The sequence below is a fragment of the Apiotrichum porosum genome, assembly GCF_003942205.1.
Source record: "Apiotrichum porosum strain DSM 27194 chromosome Unknown scaffold_11, whole genome shotgun sequence".
In the NCBI taxonomy this organism is placed as follows: Eukaryota; Fungi; Basidiomycota; class Tremellomycetes; order Trichosporonales; family Trichosporonaceae; genus Apiotrichum; species Apiotrichum porosum.
Window position 1 is genome coordinate 783,621 of NW_021167118.1, and position 18,499 is coordinate 802,119.

General features: G+C 60.5%; 6 protein-coding genes across 6 annotated transcripts; 3 read left to right on the forward strand and 3 right to left on the reverse strand.

Annotated features, from left to right (window-relative positions):
• Positions 1 to 611: 611 nt before the first annotated feature.
• Positions 612 to 1,978, reverse strand: EHS24_001912 (uncharacterized protein; the record flags this gene model as incomplete). The annotated part of the gene is made up of 4 exons (XM_028617670.1): positions 612 to 1,118; positions 1,176 to 1,538; positions 1,585 to 1,677; positions 1,787 to 1,978. 4 exons carry the CDS (start codon positions 1,976 to 1,978, stop codon positions 612 to 614), a joined length of 1,155 nt encoding a protein of 384 aa, XP_028474133.1.
• Positions 1,979 to 6,005: 4,027 nt separating this feature from the next.
• EHS24_001913 (uncharacterized protein) lies at positions 6,006 to 9,095 on the forward strand (the record flags this gene model as incomplete). The annotated part of the gene is made up of 8 exons (XM_028617671.1): positions 6,006 to 6,058; positions 6,118 to 6,244; positions 6,304 to 6,699; positions 6,754 to 6,987; positions 7,045 to 7,187; positions 7,232 to 7,374; positions 7,415 to 7,788; positions 7,836 to 9,095. The coding sequence occupies 8 exons, from the start codon at positions 6,006 to 6,008 to the stop codon at positions 9,093 to 9,095; spliced, it is 2,730 nt and encodes a 909-aa protein (XP_028474134.1).
• A 548-nt stretch (positions 9,096 to 9,643) lies between these two features.
• EHS24_001914 (uncharacterized protein) lies at positions 9,644 to 12,193 on the forward strand (the record flags this gene model as incomplete). Its single annotated transcript, XM_028617672.1, has 1 exon — positions 9,644 to 12,193. One exon carries the CDS (start codon positions 9,644 to 9,646, stop codon positions 12,191 to 12,193), a length of 2,550 nt encoding a protein of 849 aa, XP_028474135.1.
• Positions 12,194 to 13,633: 1,440 nt separating this feature from the next.
• Positions 13,634 to 14,629, forward strand: EHS24_001915 (uncharacterized protein; the record flags this gene model as incomplete). Its single annotated transcript, XM_028617673.1, has 1 exon — positions 13,634 to 14,629. One exon carries the CDS (start codon positions 13,634 to 13,636, stop codon positions 14,627 to 14,629), a length of 996 nt encoding a protein of 331 aa, XP_028474136.1.
• Positions 14,630 to 14,851: 222 nt separating this feature from the next.
• Positions 14,852 to 16,198, reverse strand: EHS24_001916 (uncharacterized protein; the record flags this gene model as incomplete). Its single annotated transcript, XM_028617674.1, has 2 exons — positions 14,852 to 16,060; positions 16,100 to 16,198. The coding sequence occupies 2 exons, from the start codon at positions 16,196 to 16,198 to the stop codon at positions 14,852 to 14,854; spliced, it is 1,308 nt and encodes a 435-aa protein (XP_028474137.1).
• Positions 16,199 to 17,297: 1,099 nt separating this feature from the next.
• On the reverse strand, positions 17,298 to 18,466 carry EHS24_001917 (uncharacterized protein; the record flags this gene model as incomplete). The annotated part of the gene is made up of 5 exons (XM_028617675.1): positions 17,298 to 17,314; positions 17,352 to 17,679; positions 17,716 to 17,808; positions 17,846 to 18,266; positions 18,333 to 18,466. 5 exons carry the CDS (start codon positions 18,464 to 18,466, stop codon positions 17,298 to 17,300), a joined length of 993 nt encoding a protein of 330 aa, XP_028474138.1.
• Positions 18,467 to 18,499: the final 33 nt, after the last annotated feature.

Consider the following 18,499-nt stretch of genomic DNA (forward strand, 5'->3'; position numbering starts at 1 on the left):
GTACAATGTTTGCGCCGGGTCAGTGTAAGTGGATTGCGCAGCACATGGCTACCGCAGAGATGTACGTCGTATGGCCTCTGAACGACTGATCTCTGCGGCATGGACCCGGCCACGGCCCATCAATCACTGTGTAAACAATCACTGATCACTGACCCCCCGTCGAATCAACACACCGACAGGTGCTCATCCAAGTCCCACCCACAAGTCAATTCGACCCGGCACCAAGGCAAACAAACACTGCAACGCACCACTGTATTGGGACACAATTCATGTTTTCTTCTTTCTTTCTTCTAAGAGTTCCATTTGAAACCTTTCTTCTTTCGTGTTTCTTCTTCCCTCTCTTTCTCTCTCTCTTCTCTGTCCCGAGGCTGTTTCTCTACACACATATGAACGACATGCGCTGGTACAACCCTATATGGTAAAAAGTTATGACAAGAATGAGACAAGGAGGCCGGCGGGGGTGGGTGTTTCTTCTGGCCCTTTTTTGGCGTTTTTGGTATAGATGAAATGAAGAACGGGGCCGGACATGCTAATGGACAACTTGTGAGGATGGTATGCGGGGGGAGGTAGTGGTGATGACTTGGGGGAGACCTTTAATTGCGAGCGTGTGCCTACTGCCGTGACTTGACAAAGTCATAGTTGCGGTTCTCGTAGGTGTTGTCACGGCCCCAGGGGTAGCCGTCCTGCTCGCCCGTAGCGACGACGGGGGAAGGGAGAGCACGCGACTCGGCGACAGGCGTGCCGAGGCTGGTCTCGGAGCAGAACGACTCGCGGGTGAGGCTGGGCACCGAGTCGGGGATGGAGAGGGCATAGGCATCCATGCGGGGCGAGTTGAGGAGGTTGCCGACGTGCGGGCGGACAACACCGTAGTGGGACGCAGGGTAGCTCTCGGTGATGGACGGGAGAGGCACCGTGCGGTGGCGGGGAGGAGGAGCCGGGAGGTACATGCGGCCAGCGTTGGGATAGATGTTGTTGGAAGTATAGTCGTGGCGCGGGGCGTGGCGGTCGCGGCTGACCCAGTAGGGCTCGTAGCGCGACTTGTGAGCCTGGTCAAGGAGCGTGCACGGGATGTGCTCGCGGTGGCGGTGGCGCGCAGGAGGCGAAGGAGGAGGAGTGAACTGGGAGGTGATGTCAGCTTGATGATGAGCATGGGGACGCGGTCCATCAAGGCTCACCTCTTCGCGATGGTGCAGGGCGATCAGGGTGGCCGCGCCCTCCAGGTCCCTCTGGCTGTCATATTCGGACAAGCTGCTAGAGGCGGGAGACTCGCTGTCGCTGCGGCTGGGCGGGGTGATCAGACCATAGTGGGTGATGACTTCCGAATTGTCGTTGGGAAGGGGCGTGGTGGGTGCGGGGGATGTGGTAAGCTTGGTAGCCTTGGTGGAAGCGGGGGGAGCAGGAGCGGCAACGCAGGCCTCCCAGTTGGAAGGGTCCCAGCCGAAAGCCTGAGCGACCTTTGCGAGAAGCTCGGGCGGAGGAATGCGCTTCTTGTAATGCTTCCACAGATGGGTCGGGCGCTTGGTGCCGTGATCCTTGCGCTGCTATGGTTAGCATCCGAACAAGCTGTTTGCTCGAGTGACTCACCCAAAGCCCGCAAGCATTGCACACCATGAAGCCATCCTTGCCGTTGTGTTCAAGGGGTACGTCGACATCGTTGCGCCACAGGTCGGTCTCCGTCTGCGCCAAGCGGTCAGCAAAGGGTCTTTTGATGGATTTGGGTAACGGTGGTGGCGGCGGTGGACGTGCGCGGCACGCCACATGTCCCGAACATTGAAGCCAAACTCACCTCGTTACACCAGCAGTTGGAACAGTTGCCCGAACGGACGTTGCGGGCCTTCTTCTTGCGCACAACAGTGCCTTCAGCCGCGGGCTCGGTGGTGCGGGCCTTCTTGGGCGGAGACGGAGTGGCCGTCTGGGTGGTAGGGCCGCCGTTGTAAGAGTCCTCCGAAGAGGCACGAACACGCTTGGTACGGGCCATGTTGATGTGTCTTGATGACGTTGGGCTGGGGCGAAGGTGGGTGGTGTGGAAAGGGTGGGACTATGGAGGTAGTGTATACTACTACTACGGCCTGTAGCGATGGCAAGGGCCAAAGGGTGTGGTGATGAGAGGGGGTAGGGTACAGAAGAGAGTGATGGAGGCGAAGAGGATGGTTGTGAGAGAGGGGGGGAAGGTTTGTATGTGAGAAGGAGAGCGGTGGTGGAAAAGACAAGGCCAGAGAGCAAGCGGGGTCCCAGTAGTTATACCTGGGGACAGGACCCAAGGGGACAGTTGCTGTCGGGGTGCACTCTCGTACGTCTGGGTGAATGCAGGGCGAGAGGGTTGTCGCTTCCTGCTGTCGGCTTCCAGTCAGTCAGCTGACGGAGTCTCTCGCGTCCGTCCGAAGCGCACTCGCAAAACCCACCGCTGTGCTGTCAAGACGCAATCACTTGACCGTGGAGCACTCTCTGCGAAGCGGGCAAGCCCAGGTGCGAAGAGGCAGGGGTGGGAGTAGTAGTAGCCTGACCCCAAGTGTGATGCCCTATCGCAGGCGATGGCGAGCAAGCAGGTCACAGGATGAGTGGAGTGTATGTGAGCCGGAAATGGCCGGTGGACGCGGTATGTGACTAGGTGATGAAGGCAGAGGCAGAGTGTGGCTGCGGAAGGGTGGTTGGTTTGCCAGTGCCGCCGGGTGTGTCGCTGATGGGGGCTGATGGGTGATGAAGGGTGGTCCCGGGGGGGTCAAAGGATTGGTGTGGGTTTCTGGTCAGGCCGGATGGATGATGGGGTAACGAGAGGAGAGAAGAGAGGCCTTGTTGATGGATGTGTGCCTGTGTGGATGTGTGGGTTGTGTGGTTATGATGAGGGGGAGGCAGGTAGGAGGGGAAGAGAGATGCGATGTGGTGAATCTGGGGATAGAAGTAGGACGCTGCGGGCGGCGGCGGTTGAAAGGAAGGTGAGGGGGGGATGGCAAGACAAGACCGAAGTACAGAAGCCAGGCGGCCAGGTGGGCGTCTGCTTGGTCCTTTTAGGTGTAGCTCAAAGGATGGTTGGAGGGGAGAGGTGCAAAAGTGTATACGATGGAAAAAGAGACACACGACGCGTCGCTTTTGCACAACGGTACAACGGCGCGGTCGACACTGGCGTGACAGACCAATTCACAACATGGCGAGGCGGAGTGGCCCGCTGGCCGCTGGCAGCACTGACACGATACAGAAGTGTTCATCTAGCGATCCTTGTTGATCGAGAGGACGAGAGGCGACAGGGGAGGGCCCGCGCACAGAGCCATGACCCAGAAGATCAGAAGAACAGTCCGATGACGCGGGAGAGACAGTAAGGACAGGAGGGAAGGCTTGGACGCTTTGACGCGACTGAACACGCGCGCGCGCGCCCCCTGCTAGCCCTGCGGTGGGCGGTGATCCAGACCTTTTTCATTGCGCCCCCCGTCACTAGCGCGCACCTTCCTTCCTTCTCCTCCCCCTCCTCCCCCCTGCCAGCGCTCGTCTGTCATCTGCTCGCCACACTCCGTCCATCGCATGTCCACCTTTCTCTGCGTCTGTCTCCTGCCCCCCTCCCCTCACCGAGAGATCCCCCCCCCTGCGACGCACACACACACACGCCCTCCTCTGCGCCGCTCGGACCCGTCCACCACCCGCGGCAAGACGCCATGCAGCGCCTGCAACGCCGCCGCCCTCAAATCCAGCAGCACCGGAACCCCCCGTTCCCGTTTCCTGTCCCAGAGGCAAAAAACCTAATCTGGGCCAAGAGACATGGAAAAGACATGGTTCACACTCTCATACTGCTGCGAGATCTCGGACATGGGCTTTTGGCTTGGCTTGGCTTCGGGGCAAGGCAAGGTTCTCTGGATCTCTCGAGCGCGGACCGTCGGTGGGAACACCGGGGGGCAACGGTAGTGGTGATTCGAAAGTGACAGGCCAGAAGCCAACATGCCATGATTGACGCCGACAGATGCTGGTTGGCGAGCAGGGGAAGGAGGGAGAGGGGAAGCACACATGCACGAATTGCACGAGCGTTAGGGCCGGCGCTTTGACTGTTCTGTAGAGCCTGTGGCCCCCGCGCGCCTCCCGAAGCTCCGGCAGCCACTGGCGCACAACAGCGCACAGGCCTGGAACCTCGTACAGCTGTCGTCGCCGTCGCTGTTCGTCCAAAGATGCACAGGTCAAAACACGCCGTCATGGCGATCCGGCGACTGCCAGCGAGCATCATGTCACTCTCGCGCGCGCCCAAACGTTTCGCGGCGTGTTCCGCCTTTCGTCGTCGCTCGGCGCGCTCGGGCTCGTGAACGCGCTCGCTCGCTCGCTCCATGACGAACTGCTGCGAGCTGCGAACCTGTCCAAAGCGCACACCACGACGCCGCGCAGCCACCGCAACAATGGAACACCCGGCTCCCTCGCGTGCCCGGGACAGCGACTCGCGCGACTCGCAACGCTCGGTGGCCCGGCCGCTCGCTCGCGCATCGCGCCATCTCTCGCTGCAACGCTGGCGGCCATGTCCGGGGGTCCTTTGGGCCATGTGTGACAGTGTCCCATGGAGGCCGAGGACGGTGGCTGTCACTCCAGGAAGCAGCGAGCAGCCCGCAAAGGAGGACACACACAAGTACCCTCTCAGCCCTTCCTGCAGCCTCCAGACGCGCGAGGCAGTGCGGGTGGAGGCGTGCATGTGTGTGTGTGTGTGTCGCCTGAGGGCGCCGGGACAGGCGTTGCGCCTTTCCATATCGGGAGACGGTCTTGTGGACCAGACGATCATCGATCATCGACGACCAAATGTGCGTTTCCAGTTTGGGATCTTGCAGATCAATGCTCTGGGGATCTGGGGGCTAGCTCTAGCTTGCACTTGGGTTGCACTGGACGTTGCTAGCTTGCAAGCTTTATGCGTCATACGTCAGTTTGGCATGCTGAGGGCTGGCGGCTGGCGGCTTGTGGCCTTGTGCGTACATGGCGTGGTCAGTGCGAGAACGTGAAAGGCGCAGCAAGCGGGGGGCGGCGCCACGGATCCACAGAGGTACGGAGGTACAGACGGCGGCACATGCCGCGAGAGGACTCGAAGCAGACACACTGTCGAGACTGGGAGACGGCCTGACCGACATCCGTGTGAGATAAAACGGGGTCTGTGTTGTCACTGCCTTTTCGAGGGCACAGACAACACGCCGGCGTCTGCTTGTCACACGCCAGCAGCCCAAGCAACGACGATCCCACTATCGTGCAAAGGGCACAGATCGACGTGTCGAGCGCCAGCAAGGCAATTACTAGAACTGGACGTCGCGGGGGCACGACGCGTTGAGATGGGATGAGGGTGTTAGGTTGGGGAGACGTGGTGGTGAGAGACCACGAGATGGGCTGGTGGTAAAATCGATCGGCAACTAAACCTGACATGAGACGTCAGTGGGGTGGCCAAAACAACAATTGGCCGCTTCGTCTTTGCCCAAGTGAGCCATGACGTGCAGCAGCAACGGATGGTTCACTAGGTCAAAGGCGAAGGGGCTAATCATGGCGCTGCAAGGTTGCATCATCATTGTTGCAAATGTATGCGACCTTGCAGTGGCCGCTGGTTTTGGCGGACAGCGACAAGAGAACAAAAACAGTCGGTATGGCTGTGGCCTTATATCTCTCCACTGTGGTGTGGTTTCCGGTCCTCCTCTTTCCCACAGTTCTCGCACACTCGGGAGCGAGTCAGTTTCACTCACAGTGGTCAACACGGCCCGCCGGCCCGCCGGCGTGCCACACAGGACGAGGAAGTCGTGTCTGGACGGAGCAACCCTTCTATTAGAAACGGACATTTAATCCGATAAGACGGTCGTGTGAGCACAGTTTCTAATGAACACTAACCACTGTCAACCCGGATCACGTGACCTCTTCCCGACGCGCCACTGACGCGCCGACAGTCACACCCATGCACACCAAGCGAGGACGACGGCAGCAATCGTCATCGCACACAGCGACAACCAACAACACCAAAGCCGATATCCTGACGCGGTGTCTCTTGCTCACCCTTCTGTATCGCAGCCACGATGAAGGACTCGGAGGCCGCGTTCTTCACGCGTCCGGCTCCCTCGGAGATCTCGTAGGTTTCACGCTGAAGGGAGCCCTCCGAACAATCACAAGCAGCTGAAACGATACCAGCTCGGCGTGGACAGACCTGTTCACCGACCCGCTCCTCTCGCTCCAGAACCTCAAGGCCGTGGCTGCTGCTGGACTGGGAGCTCCAGACGATGACGGCGGCATCACCCTGCGATCCGTTTACTGGCGTGTACGTTCTGCTCGGCTGACGGTTCTAAACCCCTGGCTAACACCTCTCTCTCGTTGCAGTTCTACCTCGGCCTCTTGCCCCCGCCAACAAGTCTCGACCTGTTCCCTCCGGCGCTCTCGACAGAACGAAAGGTATACGACGAGCTGCGTGCGCGCTTCCTCGTCGCGCCCGACGGAAGGTGGGCGGCAGACTGTTCTGGCGGCGAAGGGTACGCGCCTTCCTCGACCAAAGCAGGCTCAAGCGACGGAGGCGCAGGCTGGGACCCGCTCTCGCTCGACGGCGACAGTCCGTGGAAGACGTGGTTTGCCCACCTCGACCTGCGGGCGACCATTCGGCAGGACGTGGACAGGACGTTTCCCGATATCCCATACTTTGGCATCGAGCGCGTGCGCCGGAGTTTGACGACCATGCTGTTCTTGTTCTCGGTCCTCAACCCGGATGTCGGGTACAGGCAGGTAAGCGGTGCACAGTTAGAGTAAAGAAACAGGCGACTTCTGGCTGACTCGCAGGGAATGCACGAGCTCCTCGCGGCATGCATGTTGGTCACGGACCGCGACTCGCTCGACATATCGACGCCGGTTCCGTCAAGTACCACGTCTGGCCGTGTCGTCTCGCCGCAAATCTCAGCAGCCATGCAGGCCACCCTGGACCGCAACTACGTCGAGCACGACGCGTTTGGGCTCTTCCAGCAACTCATGCGCCCGGCCAAGGCGTTCTACGAGTGGAGAGCCGAGGAAGGTCCAGTGAGTGGTGGATGCTGTCAAGCGACCCCGCCCAGCTCCTTGTGCTTACAGTCCCAGGCCTCACGGGCCATTATCGGCGCTCCCCAGGCACCTATCATTGAACGGTGTAACCACATCCACACCCAGCTCTTGCGCAGGATCGACCCACAGCTCTGGGAGCGTCTCGAGACAGAAGGCGTCGAGGCCCAGATCTGGGCAATGTTCGTTGGAGGTCTCTGGTCGTATCTCAACTGACATTACTCAGTCGCTGGATCCGCCTGATCCTCACGCGCGAGCTTCCATTCCACCTCGCCCTCCGTCTATGGGACGGCATGTTCGCCGAGGACCCGTCACTGGGCATCCTTGACTTTGTGTGCGTCGCCATGCTGCTTCTCATCCGCAATGAACGTGAGCTGGCCGGATTTTGCCGTATGGAGCTCACACCCAGTCATCGAGGGCGACTACCCGACCCTCCTCACCCACCTCTTGCACTATCCCGCCCCCTCGGACGAGTATCCCTTCAACCCAGCACTCATCCTTGCGCAAGCCAATTTCCTGCGAAACGACATCTCCCCCGCTGCTGGCGTCGAGGTTGTCCTCCAGAATCAGGAACTGCTAGGCATCAAGGCCAACCCGCCAGAAAAGCCGACCGGTATCGACATAGATACCTCCAACTGGCGTGGTGGCCGCGGCACACCCCCGACCTCGAGACCTGGTTCGGCGGCGCGAGGCAAGGGGAAGGGAAGCGTGTCGGGCATTGCAGCTGGACTGTTTGAGCGCGCGCAAAAGGCTGGTCTTGACAAGGCCATTGCAGACTTTCGAGTACGTTTTTCAGCTAAAACATTAGTTCCCCAGCTGACGATGATCAGAGCAACCTCCCGGACGCCGCCACGGCCTACTCGTTCCTCCCGAGCTTTTCGCCCACTCCTCCTAGCCGCGGCAACTCGCCCTTCTCCACGATCCCCTCCTCCACTGCGTCTCTCCCACCGCGCCCTCCGCCCTTGCCCATTGCGTCGGCCGAAAGCAGTGCCTCGACCAAGACGCTTCTCGACGCCGAGAGGCAAATGGCCGAGGTGCAGCTCGTCATGGTCACGATGGGCAAGGCGATGGGCGAGTGGATGGACACGATCCGAGATCCCGAGAGTGGGCCTCTGGCCATTGCCCAGGCGTGGAGCGGCGTGGAGCGTATCAGGGACAGTCTCCTCGAGGCGCCAGGACGCGACATTGACGACATGGTCAAGGACTGGGCGTGGAACGACGACCTCGACAGCTCGCGTTCTCGCGCGTCTTCCTCGGCAGGCCCGACACCCGTGAATGAAACGTCACCGCTGCCGTCAGTCAAGCCAAACCTCCCACAAACCCCGACCCGCGCCGCGTTTCTGCAACCAGACAATGAAACGGTGTTACTCGAGACGCCAAAGGCGCCACTGCGCGCGCAAATGGGGTCCCCGGTATTCCCCGCGGCGCCACCGCCTGTGCCAGCACCAGCACCAGCACCAGCACCAGCATCATTGCCCAAGAGCCCGTCGCCCTTGGCAAGTCCTCCGGTCACTGCACGACCACCTGGGACTGGGACCGGGGGACCTAGCAGCTCCAAGCCGACGCTGTACCTGTCAGCGCGCAACGACCGCCCGGCGCCGGCACTGTCGCGAGTCCCCGTCCCCATCCAGTCGCCTCGCACAGCGTACCCGCCCTCCTCGGGAGGTCTCCTCTCGCCCGCACTCCCAGCAGCGAGCTCGAGTGCGCGCTCGTCGCCCGCCTTGTCACCGCCGCCGCTGCGGTCCACGTCTGCGTCTGCGTCTGCATCACGCATGTCACCGCCCATGTCATCTAGTATATCTTCGCCGCCTATCGGTTCTGTAATCTCTTCAGCATCGGCATCCACCACAGCCAGCCCGGGCGCACCCGCAAGTAGTGGCGCCATGGACCCGCTGGCGGGGCTTGGTGTCGGATCAATCACCACGGTGGGCGGTGGTCACGGTCACGAGCGCAGGCGGTCTGCCTGGCGCGTGTCGACGCCGCCCAGTGGTGGGCGTGGTGGGCATGGGACGGGCTCGGGCTCGGCTTCGGCATCGCGGTCGGTCTCGGCCTCGCAGCCCGTCGGCGTCGACCCGCTCGGCGCGGTGTAGATTGTGTAGAACCATCTTTCCAGTCAGCATGCATGGCCCTGCGGTGATTAGATAATAGTCCTTTTTTCCTGAGACGGATGACGCTGGTGGCCTGGTGGCCTGGTGGGCGATGGAGGGAGATGGAATCCCGGGGAACCCCGGGAGATAGCCACGTGGTCCCAGGGTGGAAGATTCCGGAGTATGGTGGAAGGATCGACGCAATGACGCCAGAGGCTTCCAACGTACGCGCGCTCGGTCAGCCAGCGTAGCTCATCGCACACCATTGTTCTCGTGCTCTCTCCCGGCAGCCTTCGTCACTCAACGGCCCATACTACGCACACGCACGTCACATGCTTGCTGATGCTGATGCTGACACCGCCGTACACACGCGGCCCGTCCGCCCGTCGGCCTCGTCGAGCCATGCTGGATGTATAAAGCCCATGGGTTCTCACCGTCACTGACTTTTCCTTCATCAGCTCTCACGACTACTACTCCTATCTCACCAACACTCCCCAACACACTCCCACTCCTACCCCACCCCCTCTCCCCCCCCACCCACCACCACTGCCATGTCCTTCTACGGCCACCCCTTCGTTCCCGTTCAGCAGGGCTACTACCGCCCCGCCCAGGCCCAGCAGGCCTCGGCTGAGCAACAGCAGCAGCGCGCCGCCTCGCCCATCACCGTCTCCGACCTCGAAGCCGAGGAACGTACTGCTCTCGCGTACCTCCGCTCCGTCCAGCGCCGCCGCGAGGCCGCCGAGGCCGCCGCGGCCATCGAGTCCCGCCAGCGCGCCGCCGCCGCCCAGCAGCGCGAGATTGCCCTCCGTGCCGCCCGCGAGCAGCAGGCCCGCGCCATCGCGTGTGCCCGCCGTGAGCGTGCAATAAAGGAGGCGCTCGAGCGCGAACGTGCCCGCGAGGCCGCGCTTGCTCATGCCCTCGAACAGCGCCGCCGCGACCAGATCGCAGCTGCTGTCCAGGCCGAGCGCCAGCGCCAGGTCGCCGCGGCTCACGCCTACGAGCGTGCTCTGGCAGAGTACCGCGCCCGCGCCGAACAGGTGCAGACCGCGCAGGCCAAGGCTCACCAGGTCCACGCGGCGGCACACGCCCGTGCTCAAGCTGAGCAGCGCGTGCGTGCCCCCGGTGCACCTCTCCTGGCTGCCGCTCCTGCCGCCCGCGAGGCTGCCGCCGAAGACAACGACGACGACGACCTCGCCGGCATCAACTCGCTCCTCGGCTCGCTCTTCGGCTTCAACATTGGCAGCGGTCAAGAGTCTGAGCTCGACGCTCGCTGCCAGTGCCCGCCGGCCCAGGAGCCTGCCAAGGTTCCCCAGCGTGACATTGCTGCCGCACCCAACGCCGCTACCGCTGCCGCCCTCACGGTACCTGCCGAGCACGCCCACGCCGGCCTCAACCCCGCCGCCAAGGCCTTTGTTCCCGAGCACGATGACACCGCTGCCACTGCCGAAGACGACGCATCGTTCCCTCCTGGTCTCAACTCACTCCTCAACGCCTTCCTCGGCCTCCAGGTCGACCCCGCCGCCCAGGACGAAAAGGCCGCCTCTGGTAGCCAGCAGGTCGTCGGCTCGGCCGTCAACAACCTGAACGACATTCTCAGCCGCTGGGGTCTCGAGTTTGTCCCCGACGAGTCGGCCACCGAGGACCTGTCGCAGGTCGAAAAGCTCGCCGCGGCCGAGAAGACTGCGCGCACCATCGCTGGCGAGCAGTCTGCCTCGTACGCCCGCAAGACCGAGGACATTCGCGAGGCCGAGCGTATCGCCAAGGCTGAGGGCATTGCGCAGAACATTGCCAAGCACGAGCAGGCCCAGGCCGCCGCACGCAACCCGGCCCTCGGCGAGGCTGAGAACCTCGCGACCGCCGTCGGCACTGCCAAGGCCATTTCCACCGAGGACGCCCACTACACCGCCGACAAGACCAAGGACGTCCGCGCCGCCGAGCAGCTCGCCAAGGCCGAGGGCATCGCCGCCAGGCTCGCTGCCGAGGAGCAGGCTGCCGCCGCTGCCCGCAACCCGGCACTTGGCGAGACTGAAAAGCTCGCTGCCGCTGTCAACACTGCCAAGGACATTCAGAAGGAGGACGCCCAGTACGAGCACGACAAGTCCAACGCCCAGGACCTCGCCACCACCGAGCAGCTCGCCAAGGCTGAAGGCATCGCCGAGCGCCTCGACCGTGAGGAGGCCGCCGACGCCGCTGCCCGCAACCCTGCGCTTGGCGAGGCTGAGAAGCTTGCCACTGCCGTCAACACTGCTTCCGACATTGCCAAGGAGGACTTTGCCGCCATCCACGCCCGCGACGCGAAGAAGCAAGCCGACTACGAGGCCAACAAGCAGAAGCAGGCCGAGGCCGACCGCCACGTCCCTGCTCTGCCCACTCGCGTCGCCGTCCACCCGCACCCGCACCGTGAGCCGCCTGTTGTCCGCGAAGACTTCCAGCGCGCCCAGGAGCCCCAGCCCCAGCAGGACTTTGTCGAGGGCGCGCCCTTCACGTCGACGCTCGACAACTACGCCAACATGCCCCAGGCTCTCCGTGACATTCTCGCCGCTGTCGAGGGCTCGATGAACGACCAGGCCGCCGCACACAAGAAGACCAAGAAGCACCGTCCCGGCCGCAAGGAGCGCCAGCAGCGCAAGGCCGCCACGGCCACCGAGCCTGCCGCCCCCGAGACTCCCGAGGAGGCCGAGGCCCGCAAGGTCGCCGAGGCCCAGCTCGACACCATTGACGCCAAGTTTGCCGCCCTCAACACCAGCTTTACCTTCCCGCCCCGTCTCGTCTTTGCCGCGTCTACCCCAGACCACAACCAGCCGCCTCTCCTGTTCAACCGCTACAACACGCCGTACCACGCACAGGCCAACGCGCTCCTCCAGCTCATCCTCGAGGCCGACGGCGTCCAGTCCAACGGCGACCGCGCCATCCGCCGCCGCCGCAAGGACACGGTCGCCGCTATTGAGAAGGAGCTCGAGTCGCTCGAGGCACGCCGCGACCAGCGCTGGCACGAGGTCTCGGAGCGCCGTGAGCGCGGCGAGACCGACGACGAGGACGAGTGGACACGCAGTTCCGCCTCGGCCACTGAGAGCGAGACCGAGGGCTACGAGGTGCTCTAAGTCGCCCTTTTTACACGATACCCGCATTTTTCAAATCATTTTCTCGCATTTTCCTCTCCCCCATTCAAACATAAACACAAGAACAACACAAGGATCGCATTCTAGTATAGTAGTGAAAACGACCGTCCATAGCTGAGAGCAAACTTTTATGGATACAACCATTCATGACATGACCCAACTTTCTTGCTGCATACACTTTACTTGCAGGCCATGACCCGCGCCCTTGCCCCTCCCCTTGGTTACAGACTGACACTGACTACTACTATTACATGCATCGCTGTGACCTTTTTCAGTGTGGAAGATGCACATAAAGAGCTATAGTAACGCAACAATCAGCGTGACGATCGTTTTGTCGGTCGTGGCGGACCAATACTCAACGCTATTACTGCATCTGCGCCCATAGCTACCGATAAAGATATGCAGTGGGCACGGGCCTACCTGACCCATCTATTCAATGGGTCAAGTAGGCACGTGCCCACTGCATATCTTCATCGGTAGCGGTGGGTGTGCAGGTGCAGTAATAGCAGTAATAGCCTTGAGGTTAGCCGTAACACACCAAGTGACACATACAGGAGGATCTGCAGTCCCGGGATGCTCAGGAAGGAGGCTGTTCATGGTCGGTTGAACTGCCTACGATTGTGTGCGTAGGCGATACCTTCCAGATGGACCATATACTACTGGGTCTCTAGGTCTCTAGAAGCTTTAATGATGGAGTGGGATGATGATGAACACCAAAAGTGAGAATGAGGGTCGAGCTAAAGTGAAATCTCATGACGTTTCCAAACGGAACCTTTGTTTTTGGCCGCCCAGGGCTATGGTAGCCCCGAGAGGCCAGAGACCAACTGGTCAAACAGGCATGGCGACAGGGACAACGACAGTTCTGCGACAGCTACGTTTGTTGGAAAGGTTGATTGCTGAGGTGGCGGAGGGCATGGGATGGCCGACTGTGCACGTCCAACGCGCCGTCCGGTTTGTGAGCTATAACAAGTATCGCCTGGAAGTTTTGAACAAACAGGCTGCGTTGGAGATGGAGTGGTAGTCGGCGTCTTCAGCGTTGGATGCCGCCCTGACAGAGTTGTGCCTCGAGTGCTGATTCGGTTGACAGTCATAACCATGGCGGTTTTGGACTAGCGGGCTTGAAACATAAACAACTGTCACATGCATGAAGCCAAGCCCCCCCTGGCCCCACTTCCTTCGCGGACAGGCTGTGAGATCGGAGAAACCGACCGAAATTGCTAAATTGTGGTGGTGCCGTGCGCCGTCTCTTGGCAGTCAACGAACCACAGGCGGGCACAGCCTTCATTGTGTGTGCATTCCTCACTCAACCACTATAACATTGCTCCATGCCTGGCAATGACGAGCGCCATGCTTTTGCCCTTCGCCCCCGACGAGTAAAACTGAAGCCAGCGAACCAAGCCGCCTCCCCAGCACGGTAGCACGATGCTGTCGTGGCTGGCACAATTCTTCCCCTCGACACCCCCACCACAGGCCGAAACCACGCTCGACCTCGATTGGAATCCGGAGATCTTGGAAGGTATAGTAGCGGCATGCGACCTTCCTGCCCTGCTGCTGCTCCGCAGCGTCTCCAAGGACTTGAAGGCAGTCGTGGATGCGAGGCTGTTCACCCACGTCGTCCGCTTTGGTCGCGAGCTGCACATTGGACCCGACATGGGGAGCATTTCGTGGGACAAGGGCCGGCCATGGATCGAGCGGCAGGCACACATGGTGCGCGTCGTCGACGACTGCGCTGGCGTCGCGTACACTGATTTCGACCGCGCTCGCACCCTGCGCGTGTTCAGGCAAGGCGAGCGGCACGTCCTGTACCGCAACCTGCGGACGATCGTCTACCATCGTCCACTGGTCGAGAGCGCTGGGGGCGTTTGGGCCGACATTCCAATCAGCATTGGGGACGAGGCGCATTACCTCCCCAAGCTCTCAAAGGTTGTCGTCAACTTTATCGTACCCTACCGCTGCACTCCGTACGGCCATGTCCACCTGCCGCGGCACTTGAAGGGCCCCATGGTCAAGTTTGTCATCTTCATCATTCCCTCGGCGTCCGTTCCAGACTCGACGGGTCACCTTCCACAGTATCGAGCTCGCACCTTGCTCTTTTCCTTGGGTTACGAGGTCGGCTGCGTCCTCGCCACACACATTGCGTTCAAGGTTGCATTAGTCGGCACCGAGCTCTGGCACCGTACAGGCATCGCCCCCAAGCCTGCACTCAAGGTCGTTGACGATGTGGACGGTGTCGAGGACGACGGACTGGGGCAGCTTCGAAACGGGATCAGGCACGCGTTCAAAGTCATGACCGGCCACTCCCACGCCAAGATTGAAAGAAGGTGGCCGCGTGGGGTTCGGTTCTTCACTGTCGACGAGTACTGTGCAAAAGTTGGCGACAAGCAGTTTAGGCTGGAGTGGAACCCTCAGCGTTCGTGACGGTATGTCTGGAGCAGTGGCTGGTGAACGTGTTTCCGGCCGCACCGCAAGTGATTTGGGATGGAGAGCCTCGACAATGGGACGACCATGCAACTAGCGTTTCCCCACTGAACTGCAGTACTGCATCTGAAGTTCATTATGGCACATGAACCCAACTGATCTTCTTTCTAGCTCTCCCCTAATCCCCCCTGTCTTCAGTTATTAGCATCATCCGTAACTCCCCTAGAGGCAGTGCGAGTCGATCCAGGAAGGTTTCTTGCTGCCAAACACGTTGGCAAAGCTGTACTTTGCCACCTCGGCGGCGGTCATCTCGTGCGTGATGTTGGCAGCAACGCGCGCAGTGAGGTTGAAGCCGTCACCAGTCGAGTTGTACTCGCCAAAGAAGACCGGGGTGGGGAGCGGGATGCTGGCGGTCCACTTCTCGTAACCCTGGCCGGCAACGGTGTGGTCCATGTAGCTGTTGGAGATGACAGAGCGGTGGCCCTCGTTCCAGTTACGGCCGAGGTAGCACTTGCCCTGCCAGTCGTCGTAGACGGTCTGGTTGGCAGCCACAAAGTTGGCATTGTCAATGTAACAGCCAAAGTGGTTGCTGTCGTAGGTGCCAGGCTCGAAACTGTCGGTCAAGTTGCTGCCCTTCCACGCAATGATGCCACCACCACATGCGCGCATCTGGATCTCACTGTCCTGGACCCAGAGGGTGCCAAAGCCGTACAGGAAGTCGGTCTGGCCGGCAATGATGCACTCGTGCATGTAGGCCGAGCCGCGCTTGCCAATGAAGATGGTGTCTTGCTCCGAGTAGAAACCACAGCGGTAGAAGGACGAATACGAGTACGCAGTTGAGAGCGCAAGCGAAGGTCCAGACGAGTATTGCGAGTAGTTGTTGACAAAGTCGACGTTGTACACGCGCAGGTCCTTGTTTCCCCAGGGAGTATCGGCTGCAACTGGTGTACCGGAAGGACCAGCGCCAGTGGCAGAGGAGTTGTATGTCGGTGCCACGATGAGGTTGGCGGTCCAGACATTGTCCGTGTACCTGACATTGTAGTTGGCAAGCTCGCGGTAGACGGTAACAGTGTTGGCAGTGGGGTCCGTGACGTTGCTGGTCACACCAAGCATGGTAATGGCCGCATTCTGAGTAATGTTGACCTGCTCGTTGTACTCGCCAGGAGTGATCAGAATGGTGTACGTCTTGGACGAGGCGTAAGGGATCGAGTCAATGGCTGCCTGGATGGTGGTGAACGTCGCGGTGCTGGCCTTTGAACCGTGAGTCTTTGTAGAGTTGGTGGACGTCGTCCAGTTGCCCGAGCCGTCGACGAGCAGAGTACCCTCAGGGCAGCCATCGAGAATGTTGGCCGTGAGGGCCTGGCAGGTGACGAGTGCAGGGTTCTGCCACCTGTTGGAGAACCCATGGCCATGGCCTTGAGATTGGACGCCCTGTAGGCTGTCAGCATCATGTCACCTGGAGGCACATACCCAGCTATCACTGTCCCAACGGCCGTTGCGCTCGACGGCCACGCCTTGGACAACTCCAGCGAGGACTGGGAGGAGAGCAATGAGAGCGGAAGAAAGCATTGTGGGTTGGCAAGGTGGGTGTGGGCCGTTCTTCATCTTGGCGCGGTTTTATGCCACCCCCGCTCCGTGAACGTTGCCCCGGTGTGGCCCCATGGCCCCATGTTAGAAAGCCAAGTTCCGCAGGGGACGTTCCTCTGAACGCCAGAGGGCTATTCTGGTCCTGAGGAGATGGATATACGGCCCGTCTTGGGAAAGAGTCAGTCCACACCATGCACCAGACTCCAACACGATCGCGTCGTGCGTCCATGTCACCGCTCACGGCCCGCTCCGGACCGACCATTAGTCGATTTGGGCTGGCGGGAGATTCAACGTGCGAGGCGTTTCGTGTTTCTTTCTCTTCTGCGGTCCGCCGGGCCGTCAGGCCCCCGGGGAGCCCCAGTGATCAACGGTCATGGTATGTCCTGGAGGTAGGTGTTCTGTGCTGACTTGTACAAAGCCTCCTCCTCGGGCACATGACGCGCATCTGACCTTTTGAGTTTGTCGCTCGACGGTCCGTCGACGGCGCCGGTGGTACCGTCCGGGCCGGACTCATCTTGAACGTGTGTCTTGTGTCCTTTGCACTCGCAGTTCGTACAAGCTTCCAATTATTCACCGACAATAGGCCGGGGGGTATCCTCTCTGCGAAGTCATCGTCGGCTTGGGAAGAGGCCGGTCCAACACACCACTCTCCTAATCACCCTGATGCTCAGTCACGATCAATGGAGTTTGGCCTTGACAGTGGGGAGTGCGTCGTCAGCTTTCCTGACTGGTTACAGGCCCTCAGGGCGCGCGGTGCTCAACATGCTTCGCGAGGTCAACAAAGCTACTCGACGATGGTATGATGTCACCCAAAGTAGGAGCACCCCATGAGGTGGGGACCCCTTCCATGGTCGGCCGAAAGGGAGGACTCCTCCGGTGTTGTGTACTCCATCTCAGTCGCTGAATGTGCCCTATCACCATATGTACCTCGCTTGTGAGTTGCAGGACATACGACCAAGCATCCCTTTCTCCCTCGACAATAGAACCCTAGTCGATGGTGCACTCTCACTCCTTGACCTTCCGCCATTGTTATTGCATACAACACGTGATGACAGCCTCGCTGACGTTCGAGCGAACTATCTCAGAACTCCTTCAGCACTGAAATGTTAGCGGATTCCTTGACCTCACGACTCACCAATCCCTTCGCCCATGAGGATGCACCGACCGCCTTCATCGCGCCATTTACCGTCCCACACAATCTCCATCTTCGCCCCAAGGGGACTCGGCTGGTCCGCTGGAACACGGTAGCGCGGGCCTCCATCCTCAGTCTTCTCAGCGTAACTCTCAAACTTGGCGGGGTATGTTGATATCCACCAAGGTACGAGGAAGGTGTGCGCGGACCCGCATGCGTTGTCCTCCAACAGGCCCGTCTTGGGGAAGAAGATGCGGGAGCGGAATGCCGAGTCAGCGCGGTGTTCCGGCCACTCTGAGGTGACGAAGATGCCACGGAAGCGTAGGGTAGACTGAGATCAGCATAGTCAGGTGTACTCAGGACTCACCAGCTTGTCATAGTCAAGCTTGAGTGCGCCAAGATCCACCGACGGCTTAATCTGGATCGTCACGTTGGTAGTAAGCCCAGGACCATTGTATCCCTGTTCGTCAGCTTTCATGGTGCAGATCGTAGCTCACAGAGATGGAAGCCACCGTTGCGACAATGTCCTTTGGAGACAACCCAGTGGCCGAGCAGAACACAGACTCGACCTCGGTCTGCTCCTCGGGCGTCAGGTCGCGTCCAGGGTGGGCAGCCGGCAGGTCGACGCCAAACTTGACGCCTTCTGTAAGTGTCAAAATGGTTCCCCGCACCGTCTCCGTCTCGGCCGTGTCACCAAAGTAGTAGTCAAAGGTTACGTTGGAAGTGGTCTTGAGGACATTCTGGAGAAGGTACTGGACACCAGCAGCGGTTCCATGCCCACAGAGGGGAAGGGACTGGCCATTGTAGCGCGTCCATGAGATCGTCGGGCGGGGTGAAGTGAAGTCGGCGCCATCGAGCTGTTGGAGGAGGGTAGGGTGGGAGATGAATGCAGTGGCTGTAGCGGGATCAGCCAGCTCGCTGTGCTGTAAGTGTAAAGTCCTGGCGAACCGTCCACCCGCACGGTAAAGTGGGGGAGGCACTCACACTCCCAACTTTGTCCTCTCGGCAAAGCTCAGACGCTCAGGCGTAATCACTACGGCAGCGGCATTGCCTTTGGCTGTCTCCGAGGTGAACACGGTGAGAACAGCAACTTTCTTGGCTTGATCGGTGTCGGACATGGTGAGCAGTGAGATGACAAAGTGTCGCGCGCC